Raw genomic sequence first — 18,266 nt, 5'->3', positions numbered from 1 at the left:
GTTACAGGAATAAAGGAGGGGAAAATAAATTGGAGGGGGTTGGAAGAAGAGATGGGGAATTTCAATCATTCATTGCTGAAACTGGCTAACTACAGATATGTGACTGGTGTGGACTGCAGTATATAAGTACAGCACTGACAGGCAATAAAAATCTAGAAATGCACAGCAGGTCAGACAGTATCTGTAAGTCAGGACGTTTGGGTACAGACACTATCTCAGCTCATAAACTGCAGACAGCCGTGGACACTGAAAATCTGTTCTGCCCTGTTTTATCATTTTGTGGGGATAGTAATCTGCTTCCAGCTGTTGCACCAGCCACAGGAACGGATGGTATCTAGGGGGTCACTGACTCTGTCCTCTGTGGGGAGCCGCCTTTCTGCTCCCAGTGGAACACTAGCCTGCATCTCCTGCAGCATCAAGGACATGTATCTAAATAGGCTCTGTCGCTGTTAGCATGGCTTTTTTTTTTATTTTGCAGAGATTAGCATGCCGTTAAACTGCCTAATAACCAGATTAGGTTTAATGCAATAACACCTTTCAGCTCAGTTATCGAAAGCTTTTTAATTACAGAAATTTTAATGGGTAAAACTGTGCCACAAAATATTTTGCCTTTTGTCTGCAGTATGATTTAAAGCTAAGTTCAACAAATAAATACAATATAGTATTCTGTTCCACCCTCACCACTATGTACCGTTTAACCATTTCTTTTCCCTAACAGTGAAGGATCCCTTATCCTATTCTGCCGTTTCTGAGAATAAGCAGTAGCTGAGGCACGCATCTATGTATTCTGATCCTGACAGTCAGGGCACATACACCAGTGTCATCCCTCCACCCCCCAGCAGGACACAAGTCAAAAAGGTCTCCACCAGTGTGCCTCATGATGTGATAGCACAGCGAGTGACATCAACAGAACGGCAGGTATGGCAAATCCGGAGAATTCTCTCTTTCTCCTCATGGTGGTGCAGGACTTGAATCTTGCTGAAAAGGGAGACATGTTGCTGAACCTTTTCATCTTTCGCTCATCAGGACGAATACAAGAATTTCCAATCTCCAAACCGTCGCAACAATTCAGGCTGCAGGAGAAAGGGGTGCTGATTTGTTGGCGAGTCGTTGAAACTAACTCCTCTATAGTCAGACTGAATTTTAATACTTCCTGCAACTTAATTTCTTTTGCTTCAAGTTTCATGTAGATGTCAATGGATTTCTAAACGTTCAGTTTAAGTATTAAAAAAAGAACTAGAATTGAATGTCTATCTTTAATGGGGGAGCTGATGGCGTAGTGGTATTATAGCTGGACTAATAATCCAGAGACCCAGGGTAATGCTCTGGGGATCGGGGTTCGATGCTCGCCTATGCCCTGATGTGTGAAAGATGAAAAGCTTCGGCAACATGTCTCTCTTTTCAACAAGATTCAAGCTCTCTTCAGTTAGCCCTCTCCCTCTGCACAGAAGGTCAGAGTTGGAATGTACGATGAAGCTTTCCATTGTTCTGTGAACAGGAGCCCACGTACTCAGTGTCAAGGCAATTAAACTGTTGTTACATAAATCCTAACTTGTGATTTAAAATTAATCAGCACTGGTTAATTTCTGCAGATGTTTCTTGATATGTGATGCAACAGGTTACTTGTCTGAATTCTTTTTCCCCTCCCCTTTTCACTCTTAGGATTCTACATCCCCAGTCATCTCTCCTCATCAGTCGCCACCATCTTCACCAGTTGCCTGGAGGAAACACAGCAAGCAGCATCCAAGTGGAGGTAATACTCAAGCAGGGAACTGGACCTCCTTTGGAGAAGCACGTTTAGGTATTGAGCAGCAGTTAAGTTGAGGGTGACAAGGTGGAAGCTGCTGATGCATTCAGTAAAACCCTTGAAGCACCCAGTTGTTTTCCCTGCATATAGGTGGATATGCTCGCTGTGCTTCTGCATACGGAGATTGGAGAGTGCCGTTCTCCAGCGAGCAGAGAGAAGGTGTCATTTTTGCAACTTGAGCCGCAAAGTCAAAGCCACTTGGAACAATAAGAATGACGTCAGTACATTTCAGAGCTTTAGTTTCTTTGTAATTTTCTTGCTTTTTATGCTGGTTTGTTACTGTTCTTTCCCTTAACTGCCTACTATCTCCTCTATACTCAGACTGAATTTTAATACTTCCTGCAACTTAATTTTTTTTGCTTCAAGTTTCATGTGGATGTCAATGGATTTCTAAACGTTCAGTTTAAGTATTAAAAAAAGAACTAGAATTAAATGTCTATCTTTAATGGGGGAGCTGATGGCGTAGTGGTATTATAGCTGGACTAGTAATCCAGAGACCCAGGGTAATGCTCTGGGGATCGGGGTTCAAATCCCGCCACGGCAGATGATGGAATTTGAATTCAATAAAAATCTGGAATTAAAAGTCTAATGATGACCATTGTTGATTGTTGTAAAAACCCACCTGGTTCATTAATGTCCTTAGGGAAGGAAATCTGCTGACCTTACCTGGTCTGACTACCTACATGTGACTCCAGATACACATGAATGTGGTTGACTCTTAAATGCCCTCTGAACAAGGCAGTTAGAGATGGGCAATAAATGCTGGCCTAGCCAGTGACGCCCACATCCCATGAATGAAAAAATATATTTTTAAATGGTTAGTCACTAGTTACAAGCTGCAGTCATCTACAGCTTTCACAACTGGTAGGTCATTTCAGGAAGAGGTGAGGGTGAAGCCATGAGAAAATTCTGTTTTGGACCTCAACACTTTTTTTTATTCTTTCACAGGATGTGGTTGGCGCTGGCTGGGCCAGCATTTATTGCCCATTCCTAATTGCCCTGATTGTAGGATAATAGATAAGCTATCTACCCAAAGCCTGGAGGTGGTGGGTGCTTGTTTTGGGATATTGGCCTCCATTTGCACCATCAATAGCACAGGCCCTGAGGGTGGCGATTACATAGGTGCCTTGAATAAGAAAGGACCTTGCTCTGTGGTTTACTCTCTGTATGTTAATTCTCACACAGTCTCGCTCCTTGATCTCGCCTGTGCTCACTGACCTAAATTGGCTCCCAGCCCAGCAATGGTTCAATTTTAAAATTCTCCTCCTTGTTTTCAAATTCTTCCATTGCCTCACCCCCTTCAATCTCTGTAATCTCCTCCAGTCCTACAGCCCTTTGAGATCTCTGCATTCCAGTAATTCTGGCCTTTTGAGTATCCCTGATTTTAATCACTTCACCATTGGAAGTTGTGCCTTTAGCTGCTTAAACCCTAAGCTGTGGATCTCCCTTCCTAAACCCTTAACCTCACTCTCCTCCTTCGATCAAGCTTTTGGCTATCTACCCTAATATCTCCCTGGGTGGTTCAGTGACAAATGTCGTTTGATAACACTACAGTGAAACTCCCAGTGGAAGGTTTTACATTAAGGGTGCTATAAATACATAGAATTTACAGCACAGAGACAGGCCACTTGACCCAAGTGATCCATGCTCCATACAAATCTCCTCTCTCCCTACTTCACCTTACCTTATCAACATATCCTTCTATCCCTTTCTCCTCGTGCTTATCTAACTTGCCCTCAAATGCATCTCTACTGTTTGCCTCACTGCTTGTGGTAGTGAGCTCCACATTCTCAGTACTCTCAAGGAATTCAGAAGTCTCTTTTCCCAGTTGAATTTATTGATGGCCATCTTAAATTTATGGCGCTTAGTACTGATCTCGCCCACAAGTGGAAATAGCTTCTCTTTGTCTACCCGGTTAACCTTTACATAACATATTTTAAGCCCTGAATACAAGTTTTTATTTCGGTGATTGTTGTTTGTTAAAGGGAATTAGTCATTGGTTCACATAATCCCAAAACTACAAGTTTCCTACTTCTGTGTAAGCCAATGTAATTTTGGTTGATGTGAGATGAGTACAGATGTCTCTGTCGGTGAACGGTTTAAATGTGTAATAAAATAACATGGATGAAAATAGTTAGTTTTTTTTAATGGGCAGAATTCCTGCAAGCAAATGTAATGTTGCTGTCTGCCTTAGTGGAAAATGTACATCAAATCCCTTTGGTTTACTAAATCTCCATTTACATTACAGCAACTAGAATACTTAGCTGGCCTCAGCGTTCCTGAATGGAGTTTCCAACGATTTGCTAATTTAACAGACTTATATAAGTATCGAGCTGATTCTACTAAGAGAAAAAAATACTTGCCTTGTGTTGGAGCCACATATTGCCCATCTCTAGTTTTCTTTCCTTTTCCCCTTCCTTCCTGAAGACTCTAACTTGTGTTGGGATGCAGCTTCACAGGTGCTGGTAACTCTACCTCGACTAATTGGCCATGCTTCCAACAAGAGACCTGACAATGAATGGTAGCAGGTTATTGTAGAATAGCATTATAACTGACCTGTCTACGAGCTTGAATGCATATCTGCACCTTCCAGCAGAGGTCACTGGAGACCAGTTGTCCACAAACACATTGTCTGAACTGCCCCCCATCATTGCCAGTTGTAGCAGCAATCCTGATGACCTAGCTGAAGTTAGTTGTTAGCATAGATTGACTCTGGCACCATCCCTGGTTCTGTGTCGCTCAGTATCACCTGACCTGGTGCCTTTGCCCATTGAAGGAGCCCAAAGTTTGTGTACTAGACTCCATAATGAATGTTTGTATCCCCTGCTGTTAGATTAACCAGGGTTTGTTTATGTTGGGGGCAGAGGCACTGGCTCAAATTACATCTTTATTGCAGTGGATTCCGGAATTTTTACTAGCTACAGCTTGGTTGGTGAAAACCACAAACCAGTGGCCTCGTGGTTTGAAGCAATTAATAGCAATGGTTGCCATTATTAAAAAGGGGTGTGCTTGATTTCTGTGAAATTAACACAAATGTATGATTCATGAAGGTGATATTGAACTCTGCATTCAGTAGGTTCCCAGCGTGCCTATCCTGCACAGCTGTTCATGATATCTGCTGTTCTGCTTATTTTCTCGAGCAGTTTGACCTCCTGTATACTTTTGAAATCTTTCATTTGATTACACTAGGCTTTCATTTTATTCCATTTGCTATATAATTTCTTCAGATCTTGCTCTTCAATGTCAAACATTTCATTTTTGTCCCTCTTGCATTCTAGGATCAGCTGCTGGTGATGGAATGTGGCCTGCCCACTCTCCCCCTCCCAACCAAGAGAACTGGGTGAGTTTCACTGACACTCCCCCTAGCAGCACGCTTCCTGCAATGCATCCGGCCTCCATTCAGGTAAGGAAAGAGCCTTAGCAAATTGTGAAGCTATTTGCTGTACCCACTGAAGTTGGTGTTTTCTGTCAATTACATGATAAATTATACTGATTGAGGACATGTGGGCACTTTTTGAACACTAGATGGGAAGTGGGGGAGTGGGAGAGAAGGATTTCATGCTAACACCTGCTGTGTTGCTTTAAGAAGCAAACCCAGGGTTAAGGGATTCAATAGTGAGTGTATAGGATGGTGGAAGTCCGATGACACTTTGTCATGTGAATCTGAATGACCTGCAACCCCTGCCCACCATTGTCTATATTAAGCAATGCATATTGGATTTTTCAGACAATTTCATGGCTACTTTTAGTGAAGCTAGCTTTTTATTTCCATTTTTTTTAAATGAATTAAAATTCTAAAATTGACTTGGTAGCGTTCACTGGATTATTGGTCCAGCTCTCTGTCCTGTTATGAAAATTACAGCAATGAGTTTCCAGACAAATACTGCAAAATCGCATTCTTGAGTTACCAGCAAATTGTTTTTATTGATCTAATTATTCCTTTCTTCTAAAGGAAAGGTAAAGGTTTGCAGCCCCAAGTATATTTTTGTCCACTACCTAAATAAGACATTTGTAGACAATTTAGCTTTCCCTTTATATAAACTTAATGCCCCAACAAGTTAGAGATCTTGTTTTCCCTAATTAATAGGGCTGGATCTTTCAGATCTTTTGTAGCAATGAAACTTAGCACCTGAAACCCTGACCTTGCATACATCGTTTAAAGGGAAACGTTAACTTTGACTTGCTGAGTCAGGTTGTCAAGTCACGTTCTTGTTTCGGTTCAGCCAGCACGTCAGATTGGTTAACTCAAACTCTAGTATTGTCCGGTGTCCGGCAAGAGTTTGATCTGCGGTTCAAAATAATGCTCACCTTGTGATTGTTTTTGCAGGAGCATACAACAGTCAGGACTGTGGCATCTGCTACAAATGCCATGGAAATTCGCAGACAGTCTAGTGGTTACGATGATCCTTGGAAGATTACAGATGAGCAGAGACAATATTATATTAACCAGTTTAAGAACATTCAGCCAGACTTGAATGGCTTTATTCCAGGTATGTTTGCAAACCAGAGGCTGTGTCCAGCCTTTGCATCTTTCTGCTGAAGTAATTGTATAATCTCTGCATTAGAGATGAAGTGTCGCCATTAAACTTTGTTTAACTTCAGTTAAATGAACCATTAACTTACTTATTTTTCTTCCTCCCTGGGGCTTCATCAGTAGTCGTTGACAAATAAATTCACAGTTTCCAAGAAGTGTAAATGTTAAAGTAGATTGCAATCCTTTCCAGCTATTTTGCTTCCTCAGAAGGAATCACCGGCTCCATCTTGTAAGTTGCTGTTGCCATAACAGCAGCAATATATCACAAAGACCGTGTGTTGAATTCATCATATTCCTGTGTTATCGTTAAGAAGCACACTTGCTGCTGAACAATGTTTTATGACGATATTTAATACAAACAATTAATTCTACTGGCATTTTGCAAAGTTACCCCACTGTTTATCAATGTAAGGATAAACCTAGCACAATTCAAAAGTTAGCAAAAATGCTCACTGTTTTGAACAGTAGAAGTAAGCTTAGCGCACGTGCTGATGATTTTTGAAGTTAAAATTGCTAGGTGTGCAAAGCAGGTCAGGCAGTATTAGAAAAAAGCTCGTCATTGGTGTTGCATCACTAGCATATTTCATGTGAGTTTAAGTACATGCAAGGGGGCAGTATTTTCATGGCCTTTAATTGAAGGTGCAATGGCCTGGCAAGCTACAACAATAATAATAATAACGGAAAATAAGGAGATGGCAAATTAATTGAACAGGTATTTTGCATTGGTCTTCACTATAGAGGATACAAGTAACATCCCAGAAATATCTGTAAGTCAGGGAATGGAAGGGAGGGTAAAATTCATGAAAATTACAATCACCAGGGAAGTGGTACTGAGTAAATTGCTGGAACTGCAGGCTGACAAGTCCCCGAGTCCTGATGGACTTCATCCTAGGGTCTTAAAAGAAGTAGCAGGTGAGATAATTGATGCTTTGGTTTTAATTTTCCAAAATTCCCTAGATTTGGGGAAGGTTCCAATAGATTGGCAAATGACTTCTTTATTCAAAAAGGGAGGGAGACAGAAAGCAGAAACTACAGGCCAGTTCGCTTAATATCTGTCATAGGGAAAATGTTAGAAACTATTATTAAAGACGTTATAGCAGGGCACTCCGAAAAAATCTAGGCAATCAGGCAGAGTCAACATGGTTTTGTGAAAGGGAAATTGTGTTTGACCAAGTTTTTGGAGTTCTTTGAAGAAGTAACGTGTGGTGGATGTACTGAGCTTAGATTTCCAGATGGCATTTGATAAAGTGCCACCTCAATGGTTATTACAGAAAATAAAAGCTCGTGGTGTAGGGGCTAACATATTGGCATGGATAGAAGATTGGCTAGCTAACTGGAAACAGAGTAGGCATAAATGGGTCATTTTCTGGTTGGCAAGACGTAACAAGTGGTGTGCCACAGGGATCAGTGCTGAGGCCTCAACTTGTTACAATTAATATAAATGACTTGGATGGAGTTGCTAAATTTTCTGATGACATCAAGATAGGCTGGAAAGTGAGTTATGAAGAGGACACAAGGAGGCTACAAAGGGATATAGGTAGGTTAAGTGAGTGGACAAAGACCTGGCAAATGGAGTATAATGTGGGCAAATGTGAAATTGTCTATTTTGGCAGGAAGAAGAAAAAGGGAAGCATATTATCTAAACAGTGAGAGATTCAGAGGGATCTGGGTGTCCCAGTGCATGAATCTCCAAAGGTTAGTATGTAGGTACAGCAAGTAATGAGGAAAGCTGAAAGAATGGTACGGTTTATTGTGAGGGGAATTGAACACAAAGGTAGGGAGGTTATGTTTCAGTTCCACGGGGCACTGGTGCGACCACATCTGGAATACTGTGCACCGTATTGGTCTCCTTATTTAAGGAAGGATGTAAAAGCATTGGAAGCAGTTCAGAGAAAGTTTACTAGACAGCTACCTGGAAAGAGCGGGTGGTCTTACGAGGAAACTTGGACAGGCGAGACTTGTATCCGCTGGAGTTCAGATGAGTAAGAAATGACTTGATTGAAATATAAGATCCTGAGTGGCCTCGACAGGGTCAAGATTGGAATGGATTTTTCCTCTTGCGGGAGAATCTAGAACGAGGGCTCACTGTTTAAAAGTAAGGGGTCGCCCGTTTAAGACAGATGAGAAGATTTTCCCCTGGGGCTCCTGTGTCTTTGGAACACTCTCTCTTCCTCGAAAGGTGGTGGAAACAGTGCCTTTGAATATTTTAAGAGGTGGCAGATAGATTCTTGATTTTAAAAAAGGGGGCGAAAGGTTATTGGGGGAGGTGGGAATGTGGAGTTGAGGCTACAGTCAGATCAGCTAGGATCGTATTGAATGGCAGAGTGGGGCTGAGTGGCCTATTCCTCCTCATTCATAAGTTCAGTGACCGCAGCCTCAGTTTAAGATTTGCTGCTTGGATTATTGGCTTCAATTTGAGGTGGAAAATCTCAAAATCTTGAGTGCCTTTATGTTTCAAAACAGTACGGGATCCAAATGTCATTTTCCCTTCCACCCCAAACTGGAGGTCGAACAAAGACTTTCCTAGATCTGGACTTTTTAGTTGGCAATAAAGCTTTTTAGCTGCCCCCATGCTGCTCTTCTCTCTCTCTCTCTCTCTCTCTCTCTCTCTCTCTCTCTCTCTCTCTCTCTCTCTTCCCCCCCCCCCCAGCAAAATACCAAGTAATGCATTAAGTGGGCTGTGGAATGTGTGCGGACAATCAGGCAGCCTGTTAATACACACGAAGGATGCAACTGCAGCTGAGATTTAAGAAAGATATTGTTCACCGTCCATTGTGCTAATTTACCAACAGCAGAAACAGATCTACTGGGAGATCTATGTTAAACTATCACTAACTGTTAGTGAGACCCTCGACCTTTGGTCATCTGAACATGCACGGCAGAAGTACTGAAAATAGGAACACTACGTTTCCTGGAGAAAGAGCTACATATTAACCACTTCCGGGTACCAACGTAATATTGTTTACCATTGCTAGATGAATGCGAAGATCTTGCTGAGTTTGAAAATGTATTCTGCGCTAAAACCTGAAAAGAAGGGCTGGATGTGACAGAGGAGAGAAATCACTGCTTCTAAATAAAGTGGCACTATCTTTTAAGTGTAAGCAAGGAGAAAGCCACATCAAGCGTTTTTCCCATTCTGATACTGTGCACACAGAGCTAAGATAGACCAGTTGAACACGCGGCTGGAGAGATGGTGTAGCCGGGAGGGATTCAGATTCTTGAGGCACTGGGACTGGTTCTGGGGAAGATGGGACCTGTACAAACCGGACGGGCTGCACCCAAGCAGAGCTGGGACCAGAGTCCTTGCAGGGGGCTTTTGCTAGTTCTGTTGGGGAGTATTTAAACTAGTGTGGCAGGGGGATGGGATCCCAGGAGTAGGATCAGATAGGTCAGAGGCAGATCAGAAAAATGGAGGTAGAACATTAGCTAGCTAGGGATGTTGTGATAGACATGGAGTTACAGGAGAAGCAAAGTTTACAAAGTGTCCAGCAAGGGAAATTGATGGTGTTAAACTGTTTATACTTCAATGCAAGGAGTATTACAAACAAGGTAGATGAGTTAAGGGCACAGGTAGACACATGGCAGCAGGATGTCATTGCTATAACGGAGACCTGGCTAAAGGAGGGACAAAACTGGCAGCTTAATATCTCTGGTTATAGCGTCTTCAGACATGCTAGAGTAGGAGATAAAAAAGAGGGGGTGGGTGGTAGCACTAATGGTTAAAGAATCAATTACAGTTGTTAGAAGGGATGATATACTAAATGGGTCAACAAACGAGGTTCTATGGATTGAGCTCAGAAATAGAAAAGGGGCAGTCACACTCCTGGGAGTATACTACAGACCACCCTCCCCCCACCCCCCCAAATAGTGAAAGGGAGATAGAAGAACAAATATGTAGGCAAATTTCTGCTTGTAAGAACAAGAGGGCAATAATAGTAGGAGACTTCAACTATCCTAATATCAACTGGGATTCAAACAATATAAGGGGCACTGAGGGAGAAAAAGTCATGCAGTGTGTCCAGCAAAAATTTTTCAACCAATTAGTGACAAACCCAATGAGAGGAGATGCAATTCTAGACCTAGTCTTGGGGAACGAAGAAGGACAAGTGGGTAAAGTGACAGTTGGCGACCATATCAGGGACAGTGATCACAATTCAGTTAGATTTAGCATTACCATGGAAAAGGACAGAGACAAGGCAGGAGCAAAAGTCTTGAACTGGGGGAAGGCAAATTTTGCAGAAATGAGAAGGGACTTGGCTGAGGTGGACTGGACAGCACTGCTGGAGGATAAAACAGTGGAAAACCAATGGGAAACATTAAAAAGTGAGATCCTAATTGTACAAAGTAGACATGTCCCCTACAAAAATAAGAGTGGCTCTGCCAAATCTAGACCTCCCTGGTTGTCTAGAGGAATACAGGGGAAGATCAAACAGAAAAAAAAAGCATACGATCGGCCCAAAGAACTAAGCACTGCAGATAGCCTAGACGAATATAGGAAGTGCAGGGACAAAGTAAAAAAGGAAATAAGGAGTTCAAAGAGAGGGCATGAAAAAAGATTAGCAAGTAAAGTTAAAGATAACCCAAAGATGTTTTACCAATACATTAATGCTAAAAGGTTAGTTAAGGAAAAAGTGGGACTATCAGAGATGAAGATGGAAACTTGTGTGTAGATGCAGAGGCTGTGAGAAGGGTTTTGAATGAATATTTTGTCTCCTTGTTTAGAAAGGAAAGGGAGGGTGTAGATATAGTAGTCCAGGAGGAACACTGCGAGATATTGGACAGGATAGTGATAAAGAGAGAGGAAGTACTCGAGGGGTTGAAATCCTTGAAAGTTGATAAGTTACTAGGGGCCAGATGGATTGTTTCTCAGGCTGCTGGAGGAAGTCAGGGAGGAGATAGCAGATACTGAGGATGATTTTCCAATCTTCACTAGATACAGGGGAGGTACTGGAGGACTGGAGAAATTCAAACATAGTTCCATTGTTTAAAAAGGGATCAAAGGAAATGCCAAACAATTACAGGCCAGTTAGTCTTACATCGGTGGTGAGCAAATTAGTAGAATCAATCCTGAGAGATAGGATTAACTGTCATGTGGAAAGGCATGGACTAGTCAGGGATGGTCAGCATGGATTTGTTAAAAGAAGGCCTTGCCTCACAAATTTGATTGAATTCTTTGAGGAAGTGACGAGGGTTGATGAGGGTTGTGCAGTGGATGTTGTGTATGTGGATTTTAGCAAGGCATTTGACAAGGTCCCACATGGCAGATTGGTCAGTAAAGTAAAAGCCCATGGGATTCAGGGTAATGTGGCAAACTGGATAAAAGGTTGGCTTTATAACAGGAAACAAAGGATAATGGTCAATAGATGCCCTTGCGAATGGAAAGTTGTCTCAAGTGGTGTTCCACAGGGCTCGGTGTTGGGACCCTTGCTGTTTGTGTTATATATTAACGATTTGGACGTGAACGTTGGAGGGGCACAATTAGGAAATTTGCAGGCAACACAAAGATTGGCCGAATGGTGGATAGTGTAGAGGATAGCCATAATCTCCAAAACGATATAGATGGGTTGGTGGAGTGGGCGGTAAAGTGGCAGATGGATTTTAACATAGAGAAGTGTGAGATCACACATTTAGGGAGGTCAAACAGTTACAGGGATTACACAATAAATGGGAATATACTAAGAGGGGTAGATGAAATGAGAGACCTTGGCTTACAAGCACACAGGTCCCTGAAGGCAGCAGTTCAAGTAGACAAGGTTGTAAAGAAGGCATATGGAATGCTCTCCTTCATTGGCATAAGTATAGAATATAAAAGTAAGGATATAATGTTGGAATTGTTTAAAACACTGGTGAGGCCACAACTGGAGTATTGTGTGCAATTCTGGTCACCACATTACAGGAAGGACGTAATAGCTCTGGAGAGAGTGCAGAGGAGGTTTACAAGAATGTTGCCAGCGTTAGAAAAGTGTAGCTACGAGGAGAGATTGGATAGGTTGGGGTTATTTTCCTTAGAACAAAGAAGGCTGAGAGGTGACTTGATTGAGGTGTACAAAATTGAGGGGAATAGACAGAGTGGACAGGATAAAATTTTTTCACTTGGTGGAGAATTCTAGAACCAGGGGACATAGATTCAAAATAAGTGGCAGAAGGCATAGGGGGGACATGAGGAAGAACTTTTTTACGCAGAGGGTAATGGGTGTCTGGAATTCACTGCCCAAGTTGGTAGTAGAGGCAGAAACTCTAAACTCTTTTTAATAAGTACCTGGATCTGCACCTTAAGTGCTGTAAGCTGCAGGGCTATGGGCCAGGTGCAGGAAGGTGGGATTAGAAAGGGCACCTGGGTGTCCTTGGGCTGGCATGGACAAGATGGGCCGAATGGCCTCCTTCTGTGCTGTAACTTTTCTATGGTTCTAAATGGATGTTGGTGTTGCTGTATATAACAGTGTGGTTCATGTATAATGGCCGATGACCTCTTCTGCCTCAATTATTTTATGCAGTAATCTTTTCACATTAGCTCCAAGTGATTCACAGTGCCAAGTAACTTGCAATCTCTTCATAACTTCACCAGTTGAGTGACTGTTTGACTGAACTGCCCTTTATATCGGATGAAAAAGGCAGACGGTTTCCCGGAAAGGAGCAGGAGGTAGTCTAGGAATCTAACACTGTCTGAATGCCAGAATCCCAGGGACATGACGTACAGGGTGAAAGTCACCTGAACTTATCCTTCATAGGGCCGCCTCTCAGAAGTCATATGAAGAGATGCATAAAATAAGACATGCACACTCCCTTCCTTTGACCAAGCCATGCAAGATTCAGCAAGCTAGAACAATAGCTTAACTCAGTACTGTCTGCATGTTGCCCCCATTGTGGACTGTAACTTCTTAAAAAATAAATGTTTTGTGTAATGCATACGTTACCTTTATAATCCCAAAACCTCTATGGTTAAATTTACCACATTTGCTGGTGTTCAACCCACATGCCCCACCCCCGCCCAATTATTTTTTTTTTTCCTTTTTGTCCATGTTTTAAACACCTGGATTCCATTCAAGCATACCCATTGATGGTTCAGCCATCAGCCATGATCCCACCAATTGGATTGTCGCACATTAACAATTCAAAGAGAGGCTCGTTTTGCTACCAAGCAATCTTTGACCCAGGTAATTTTGAATGCTGACAATGACACCAACACAACACCAAGCTGAAGCACGTTGAATGTCGGTGGATGTGGTTATGTGCTTTAGCCGCCTGTCATTGTTTCCTGTAAAGGTACATCTAATGGTGACTAACCTTGAGTCACATTTAGTCTATCTGAAATCAAACGTAGAATATTTAAGAGTCTGTAATTAAAATATTGGGATTATTCCAGGCTACCCAATTCACTCTTGAAATTACTCATAACATTTGTATTACAAATAAGATAAATTGTTTAATTGAGTAATTAGGCACTTCATTTATACTGTAGCTGCAGTATGATTAAAGTCAAGACATAGTTGCATCTTATGTCACTAAATTCATTTATTTACTTCTGTTTAGGAATGAATGGGCATAATTTGATCGCAATATTTATAATATCAAAGTGAAAAGATTTATAATCCCCAAGCTTACGTCAACAATGAAGGTCATGTTACTCATGTTATGTACAGCACAGCTTAAAATAAAGTAACTTGCAATGAATTCTGATGTTTATCTTGATTGGAATATAAATCATTTAATAATGAAGAAATAGGAGTTAGGTATGCAAAGGAAGAGTAGATTTGTGTCTCTGTAACTGTGGGTGGTCAGGCAACAGTAGGAAGGAAAGGAGTAATGAAGGGGAGGTGGTGAAGGAGTAGTATTGTCCCTGGACTAGTATTCTGCAGAGGGTAATGCTCTGGGGACCTGGGTTCGAACCTCGCCAAGGCAGGTGGTGAAATTTGAATTCAGTTTTTTTTTTAAAAATCTGGAATTAAAACCCACCTGGTTCACTAATGTCCTTCTGGAGAAGGAAATCTGTCCACAGTAATGGCCTAGCAAGCCACTCAGCGCCATTAGGGATGGGCAACAAATGCTGGCCCAGCCAGTGACGCCCACATCTCATGGACTGATTTTTTTTAAAAAGTAGATTCTAATGCATGAATGGGTAACTGGAGGAAGAGCCTCTGAAGGTAGTCAGGTGGGCAGATAAACAAGATGGAGATACTTCCATTGCAACAACTAGAAGGGTGGACAGCAGCAAGTGCCCACACTTGTAAGGTGATTCACGTAGGTGGGGGTAAATAACAGGCAAAAGTGGGCAAGAACCTGTCAACTGGTTTTGAGGAGGTTTTTGAATACAGGGAAACGTAGGATTAAGTCGTGGCTTCCACCTTGCAAGAGCGTAATGGTTGAAGGCTCTGCCACTGATTGCGAAGCGGAAGTTACAGGGAGTAAGTGCACAGTTGACCAGGTTTGGTACAGCAGAGTGGATGCAATTTGCGATGCAGGGTAATTACAGAAAGAGGCTAGAGGAAAAAGCCAGGACAAGTAGTTTTGAAGTCATGTAGGGGTGAAATTATTTTTTTTTTTAAACCCAAAAATGCTTAGATTTTAAAAATATGCAGCAACACCAGGATCCTATCTGAAACAAAATGGCAGGTAGCTGTTGGATTTTCTTTAAATAATCACTGGGGGCAGAATTTTTGGGAAGCCAACTGCCCCCCGCAATCAGCATCATACCGCGGTTTCACACTGGCGGGCCAGTTAAGAACCGCCCAGTGTGAAACGCCAGTGGCAGTGATCAGCTCTGCCTGTGCGGGCAGGGGGAGGGTGCGAGTCAGGCGGGCTCAACCTTCACACGTGTGTGCTTCATAATCTCCCTGAGGCACCTTTAGGTTGGACGGGCAGTGAAAAGTTTAGCTTAACTGATGACTTAATGACCTTAACAGGCCTTGTCATTGTTGGCTTGGCAGGCATGCTGCAGGGGCTCTGGTGCACGCCCACCGACCGAACTGACGCGCGTCATTTCACGCTCGAGTGGGTCAGGCGCGTGCCCGCCGGGTTTAAAATTTCTGCCCCGGTCTTTAACTGAATGCAAAATGGCCCAAGACATTATTGAGTGATTTGTCCTCTCGTCTTCCTAGCTTGTAGATGACACAAATGAACTGCTAGCTGCATGCTGAAATGATAGGTTCTGACAAAGTAAAATTCAGCAATGAACTATTGTTTGACATTGCTCACATTCCTTTTGAGCATATTCTCTTGGAACTCGTCCAGATTAGCTGCTGTTTTGCCATAAATTGACCAGAAGTAACGAACCAAATTCATGTTTTGACATAAGATTTGAACCGAGTCTGTGATGCAAAGATAAACTATAATTTGACCCAAAGAATGTAAATCAGCAAGAGAACATGCGGAGGGGTAAAGTTGGAGAGAGAATTCCCTCGGTCAGGAGGTCCTTTAGTCACTTATGCTGAAGCACTGAGTGAGGCAAGGAAGATCATGCTCTCACTAGCCTGGTCTGCAATAACAGGACTATTGGAGACCAATTTCTAAGTGCTGTTAGCCTGCTACCTTGGTATGAGAAATGGTATAGATTCTGGAGATCAGAGCAAAGAGTGGAGGCAGTAAGCACTACACTGCTAAACTATGAAACCAGAAAAGGGAGCTCATCAGGTTACCCAAATCGGAATGGAATTTCTTTCAGCCTCAAGGCCACCACATCCTTCGCTTCTACGTCTTCAATATTTTATTGTGACGCATGAGCAACCCTGCTCCTCCAGGCACCATGCCCTTCCATTGGATTATGCTTGGCTAAGTACTGCAGTGGTTTGCTTTGCCTTCTGCTGTATGGCTGACCAGGAAATGCTCCTGCTCTGACACCTGCCATTAGGTGTATTGGAAGTATTTACAGGTTGATAATAGACCTGTTTGGCCACAATATGTGTGCATCTTCCGTGGGCATCAAGTCCCGAAGTGGGACTGGAACCCAGAGTTTCTGGCCCAGGGGCAGGGACGCTACCCACGGCGCCACAAACCCCTCCCCGCCCCCTTCTTAATGAGCAATCCTAAAAAAGAACAAAGTGCATTTTGTTGTGAGTCATTGAAAAAATTCTTACCACGTCTGTTACCAACTTGCTCTCTTCTTATAGGATCTGCAGCGAAAGAATTTTTTACAAAATCCAAACTCCCAATTCTGGAGCTTTCTCATATTTGGTAAGTATTAATGTGGTATGATTGATATTCATAGTGTGTGACACTTTCAAACATTCCCATAACCAGCAGCTTGGGAAGGGAGCAGAGACTCACAATATAACTTCTTTGAAGTAAGCACTGAGAAACTTTGAAAGGCAGGAAGTGTGATGTGGAGTGTATGCTCTCTGCAGAATACTGCTTATAGTCTTTCTCTTTTCAGAATCTTTTATAGAGTATCTATAGAAAGGCTACACTGTAGGATTTTCCTGGTAATGGACAATTGTCTACCTAATTGTAACAACTCCATATCAAACTAGAGATTAGTTTGTTTAATTCTGAAATTCATAGTCTTAATGAGAGACATTGGGATCACTTCATGACAAAAATATTTGGACTTTTTATGTCCAGTGTTCAACTAGAGATGCTTTTAAAAGCAAATTGGCCATACATGACTTGAATCCTTAAAGTGAAGTTCCACAGGTAAGGCTTTTACAGTTTAAAGCTCACGGAATTTACGGTGAATTAGCTAACTAGATTGAAAATCCACTTACCATTGAAGCACAAAGTATGCTGGCCACTCCTCCTCCTGGTACCATGCCCTTTGAGGGTGTTGGCAACATGGGCTTCGTCCATGATTATGCTTGGCAAAGTACTGCAGTGGTTTGGCTAACCAGGAAACACTCAACTTCTTTAACGCCTGCCATCAGGCATGTTGGAAGGATTTACAGGTTACTCAACCTGTTTTGCTGCAGCGATGGCCACAGAAGGTGCGTTCACAAGTCCGGAAGTGGGACTTGAACCTGGAGCTTCTGTCCCAGAGGTAGGGACGCTACCCACTGCACCACAAGACTTTTCTGAACATCAGTGACAAGTGGAGCTCTGTTCTGGGTCCCCTGCTGTTCACTCTTTTCATAGTGTGGAGTTGGATACTTCTAATAGTAATGTTCACTGATGACCCAAAACTATATGGGCAGGTAGCCAGTGCAGGAGGAATGCTGGCATTAAATGCAATTTAGACAAATTAAGTGGCCTTTTCTCATTCCTAATCCTCAATCCCTTACAACAGAATTAGCTTGTTAAGCTGAAAGAAATCTAATTTTTAGCAGAGGAAACAAAATCGGTGCATCTGATTTTTGTTTGACCTTAGCCCCACCTTCTCACTATATCTATCCCTTTTTAGAAACCTATTTAGCTGCATTTTAAATCCGTTTTGGGAGCCAGTATTGTGAACTTTCAGTGGCGACATTCCCACTCTCCTAGGGTTTTTAAGTTCCTTCTTACCCCCAACTACTACAATTTCACCCTAAGAAGTTAAAAATAGTCCACGAGAGCAGGACGCAAAAGGTTCATTGTTAATCACCAGCTTGTTCTATGCCATGTAGGTTTTCTGCTCTATTCATGAAAAGTTCGTAAGAAATAGGAACAGGTTTAGGCCATTTGGTCCATTGAACCTGCTCTGCAAACTGGCTGCTGATTCACTGAAGGTTTGCATTCCTGGTCTAGACCACCTTCACCTCCCATTATTTGTTTGAGAATGAAATATTACAATTGGCGAGTCTTGTGCATGTAATACTCATACTGTCCATGCATCTTGCTGGCATGAGGGGAATAGAAGTGGGTCATGATCTCTTACAGCCTGGCAATTGTTGCTGAAGAAGTCCATGTCCAAATGTAGCAAAACCTGGACAATATCCAGGCTTGGGCTTACAAGTGGCAAGTAACGTTTGTGCCACACAAGTGCCAAGCAATGACCATCTCCAGCAAGGTAGAATCTAACCA

General features: G+C 42.4%; 1 protein-coding gene across 6 annotated transcripts in view; it reads left to right on the top strand.

The window, feature by feature from the left end:
- Positions 1-18,266, top strand: part of reps1 (RALBP1 associated Eps domain containing 1) — a 59,537-nt gene that overhangs the window by 16,580 nt on the left and 24,691 nt on the right. For 5 of the 6 annotated variants that reach the window (XM_041173242.1, XM_041173234.1, XM_041173251.1 and 2 more), the window contains 5 exons: positions 719-918; positions 1,663-1,753; positions 5,086-5,210; positions 6,135-6,297; positions 16,445-16,508. In XM_041173242.1, the coding sequence (XP_041029176.1) occupies positions 781-918; positions 1,663-1,753; positions 5,086-5,210; positions 6,135-6,297; positions 16,445-16,508 (581 nt within the window). In that variant the 5' untranslated portion in view covers positions 719-780. Of the gene's footprint in view, positions 1-718; positions 919-1,662; positions 1,754-5,085; positions 5,211-6,134; positions 6,298-16,444; positions 16,509-18,266 lie in introns of those variants that run through there. The other variant, XM_041173264.1, reaches the window with a different exon arrangement.

Source organism: Carcharodon carcharias, chromosome 2 (genome assembly GCF_017639515.1).
Source record: "Carcharodon carcharias isolate sCarCar2 chromosome 2, sCarCar2.pri, whole genome shotgun sequence".
NCBI lineage: Eukaryota > Metazoa > Chordata > Chondrichthyes > Lamniformes > Lamnidae > Carcharodon > Carcharodon carcharias.
Note: the sequence above shows the minus strand (reverse complement) of the source record. Positions and strands in the feature narration are given on the sequence as shown.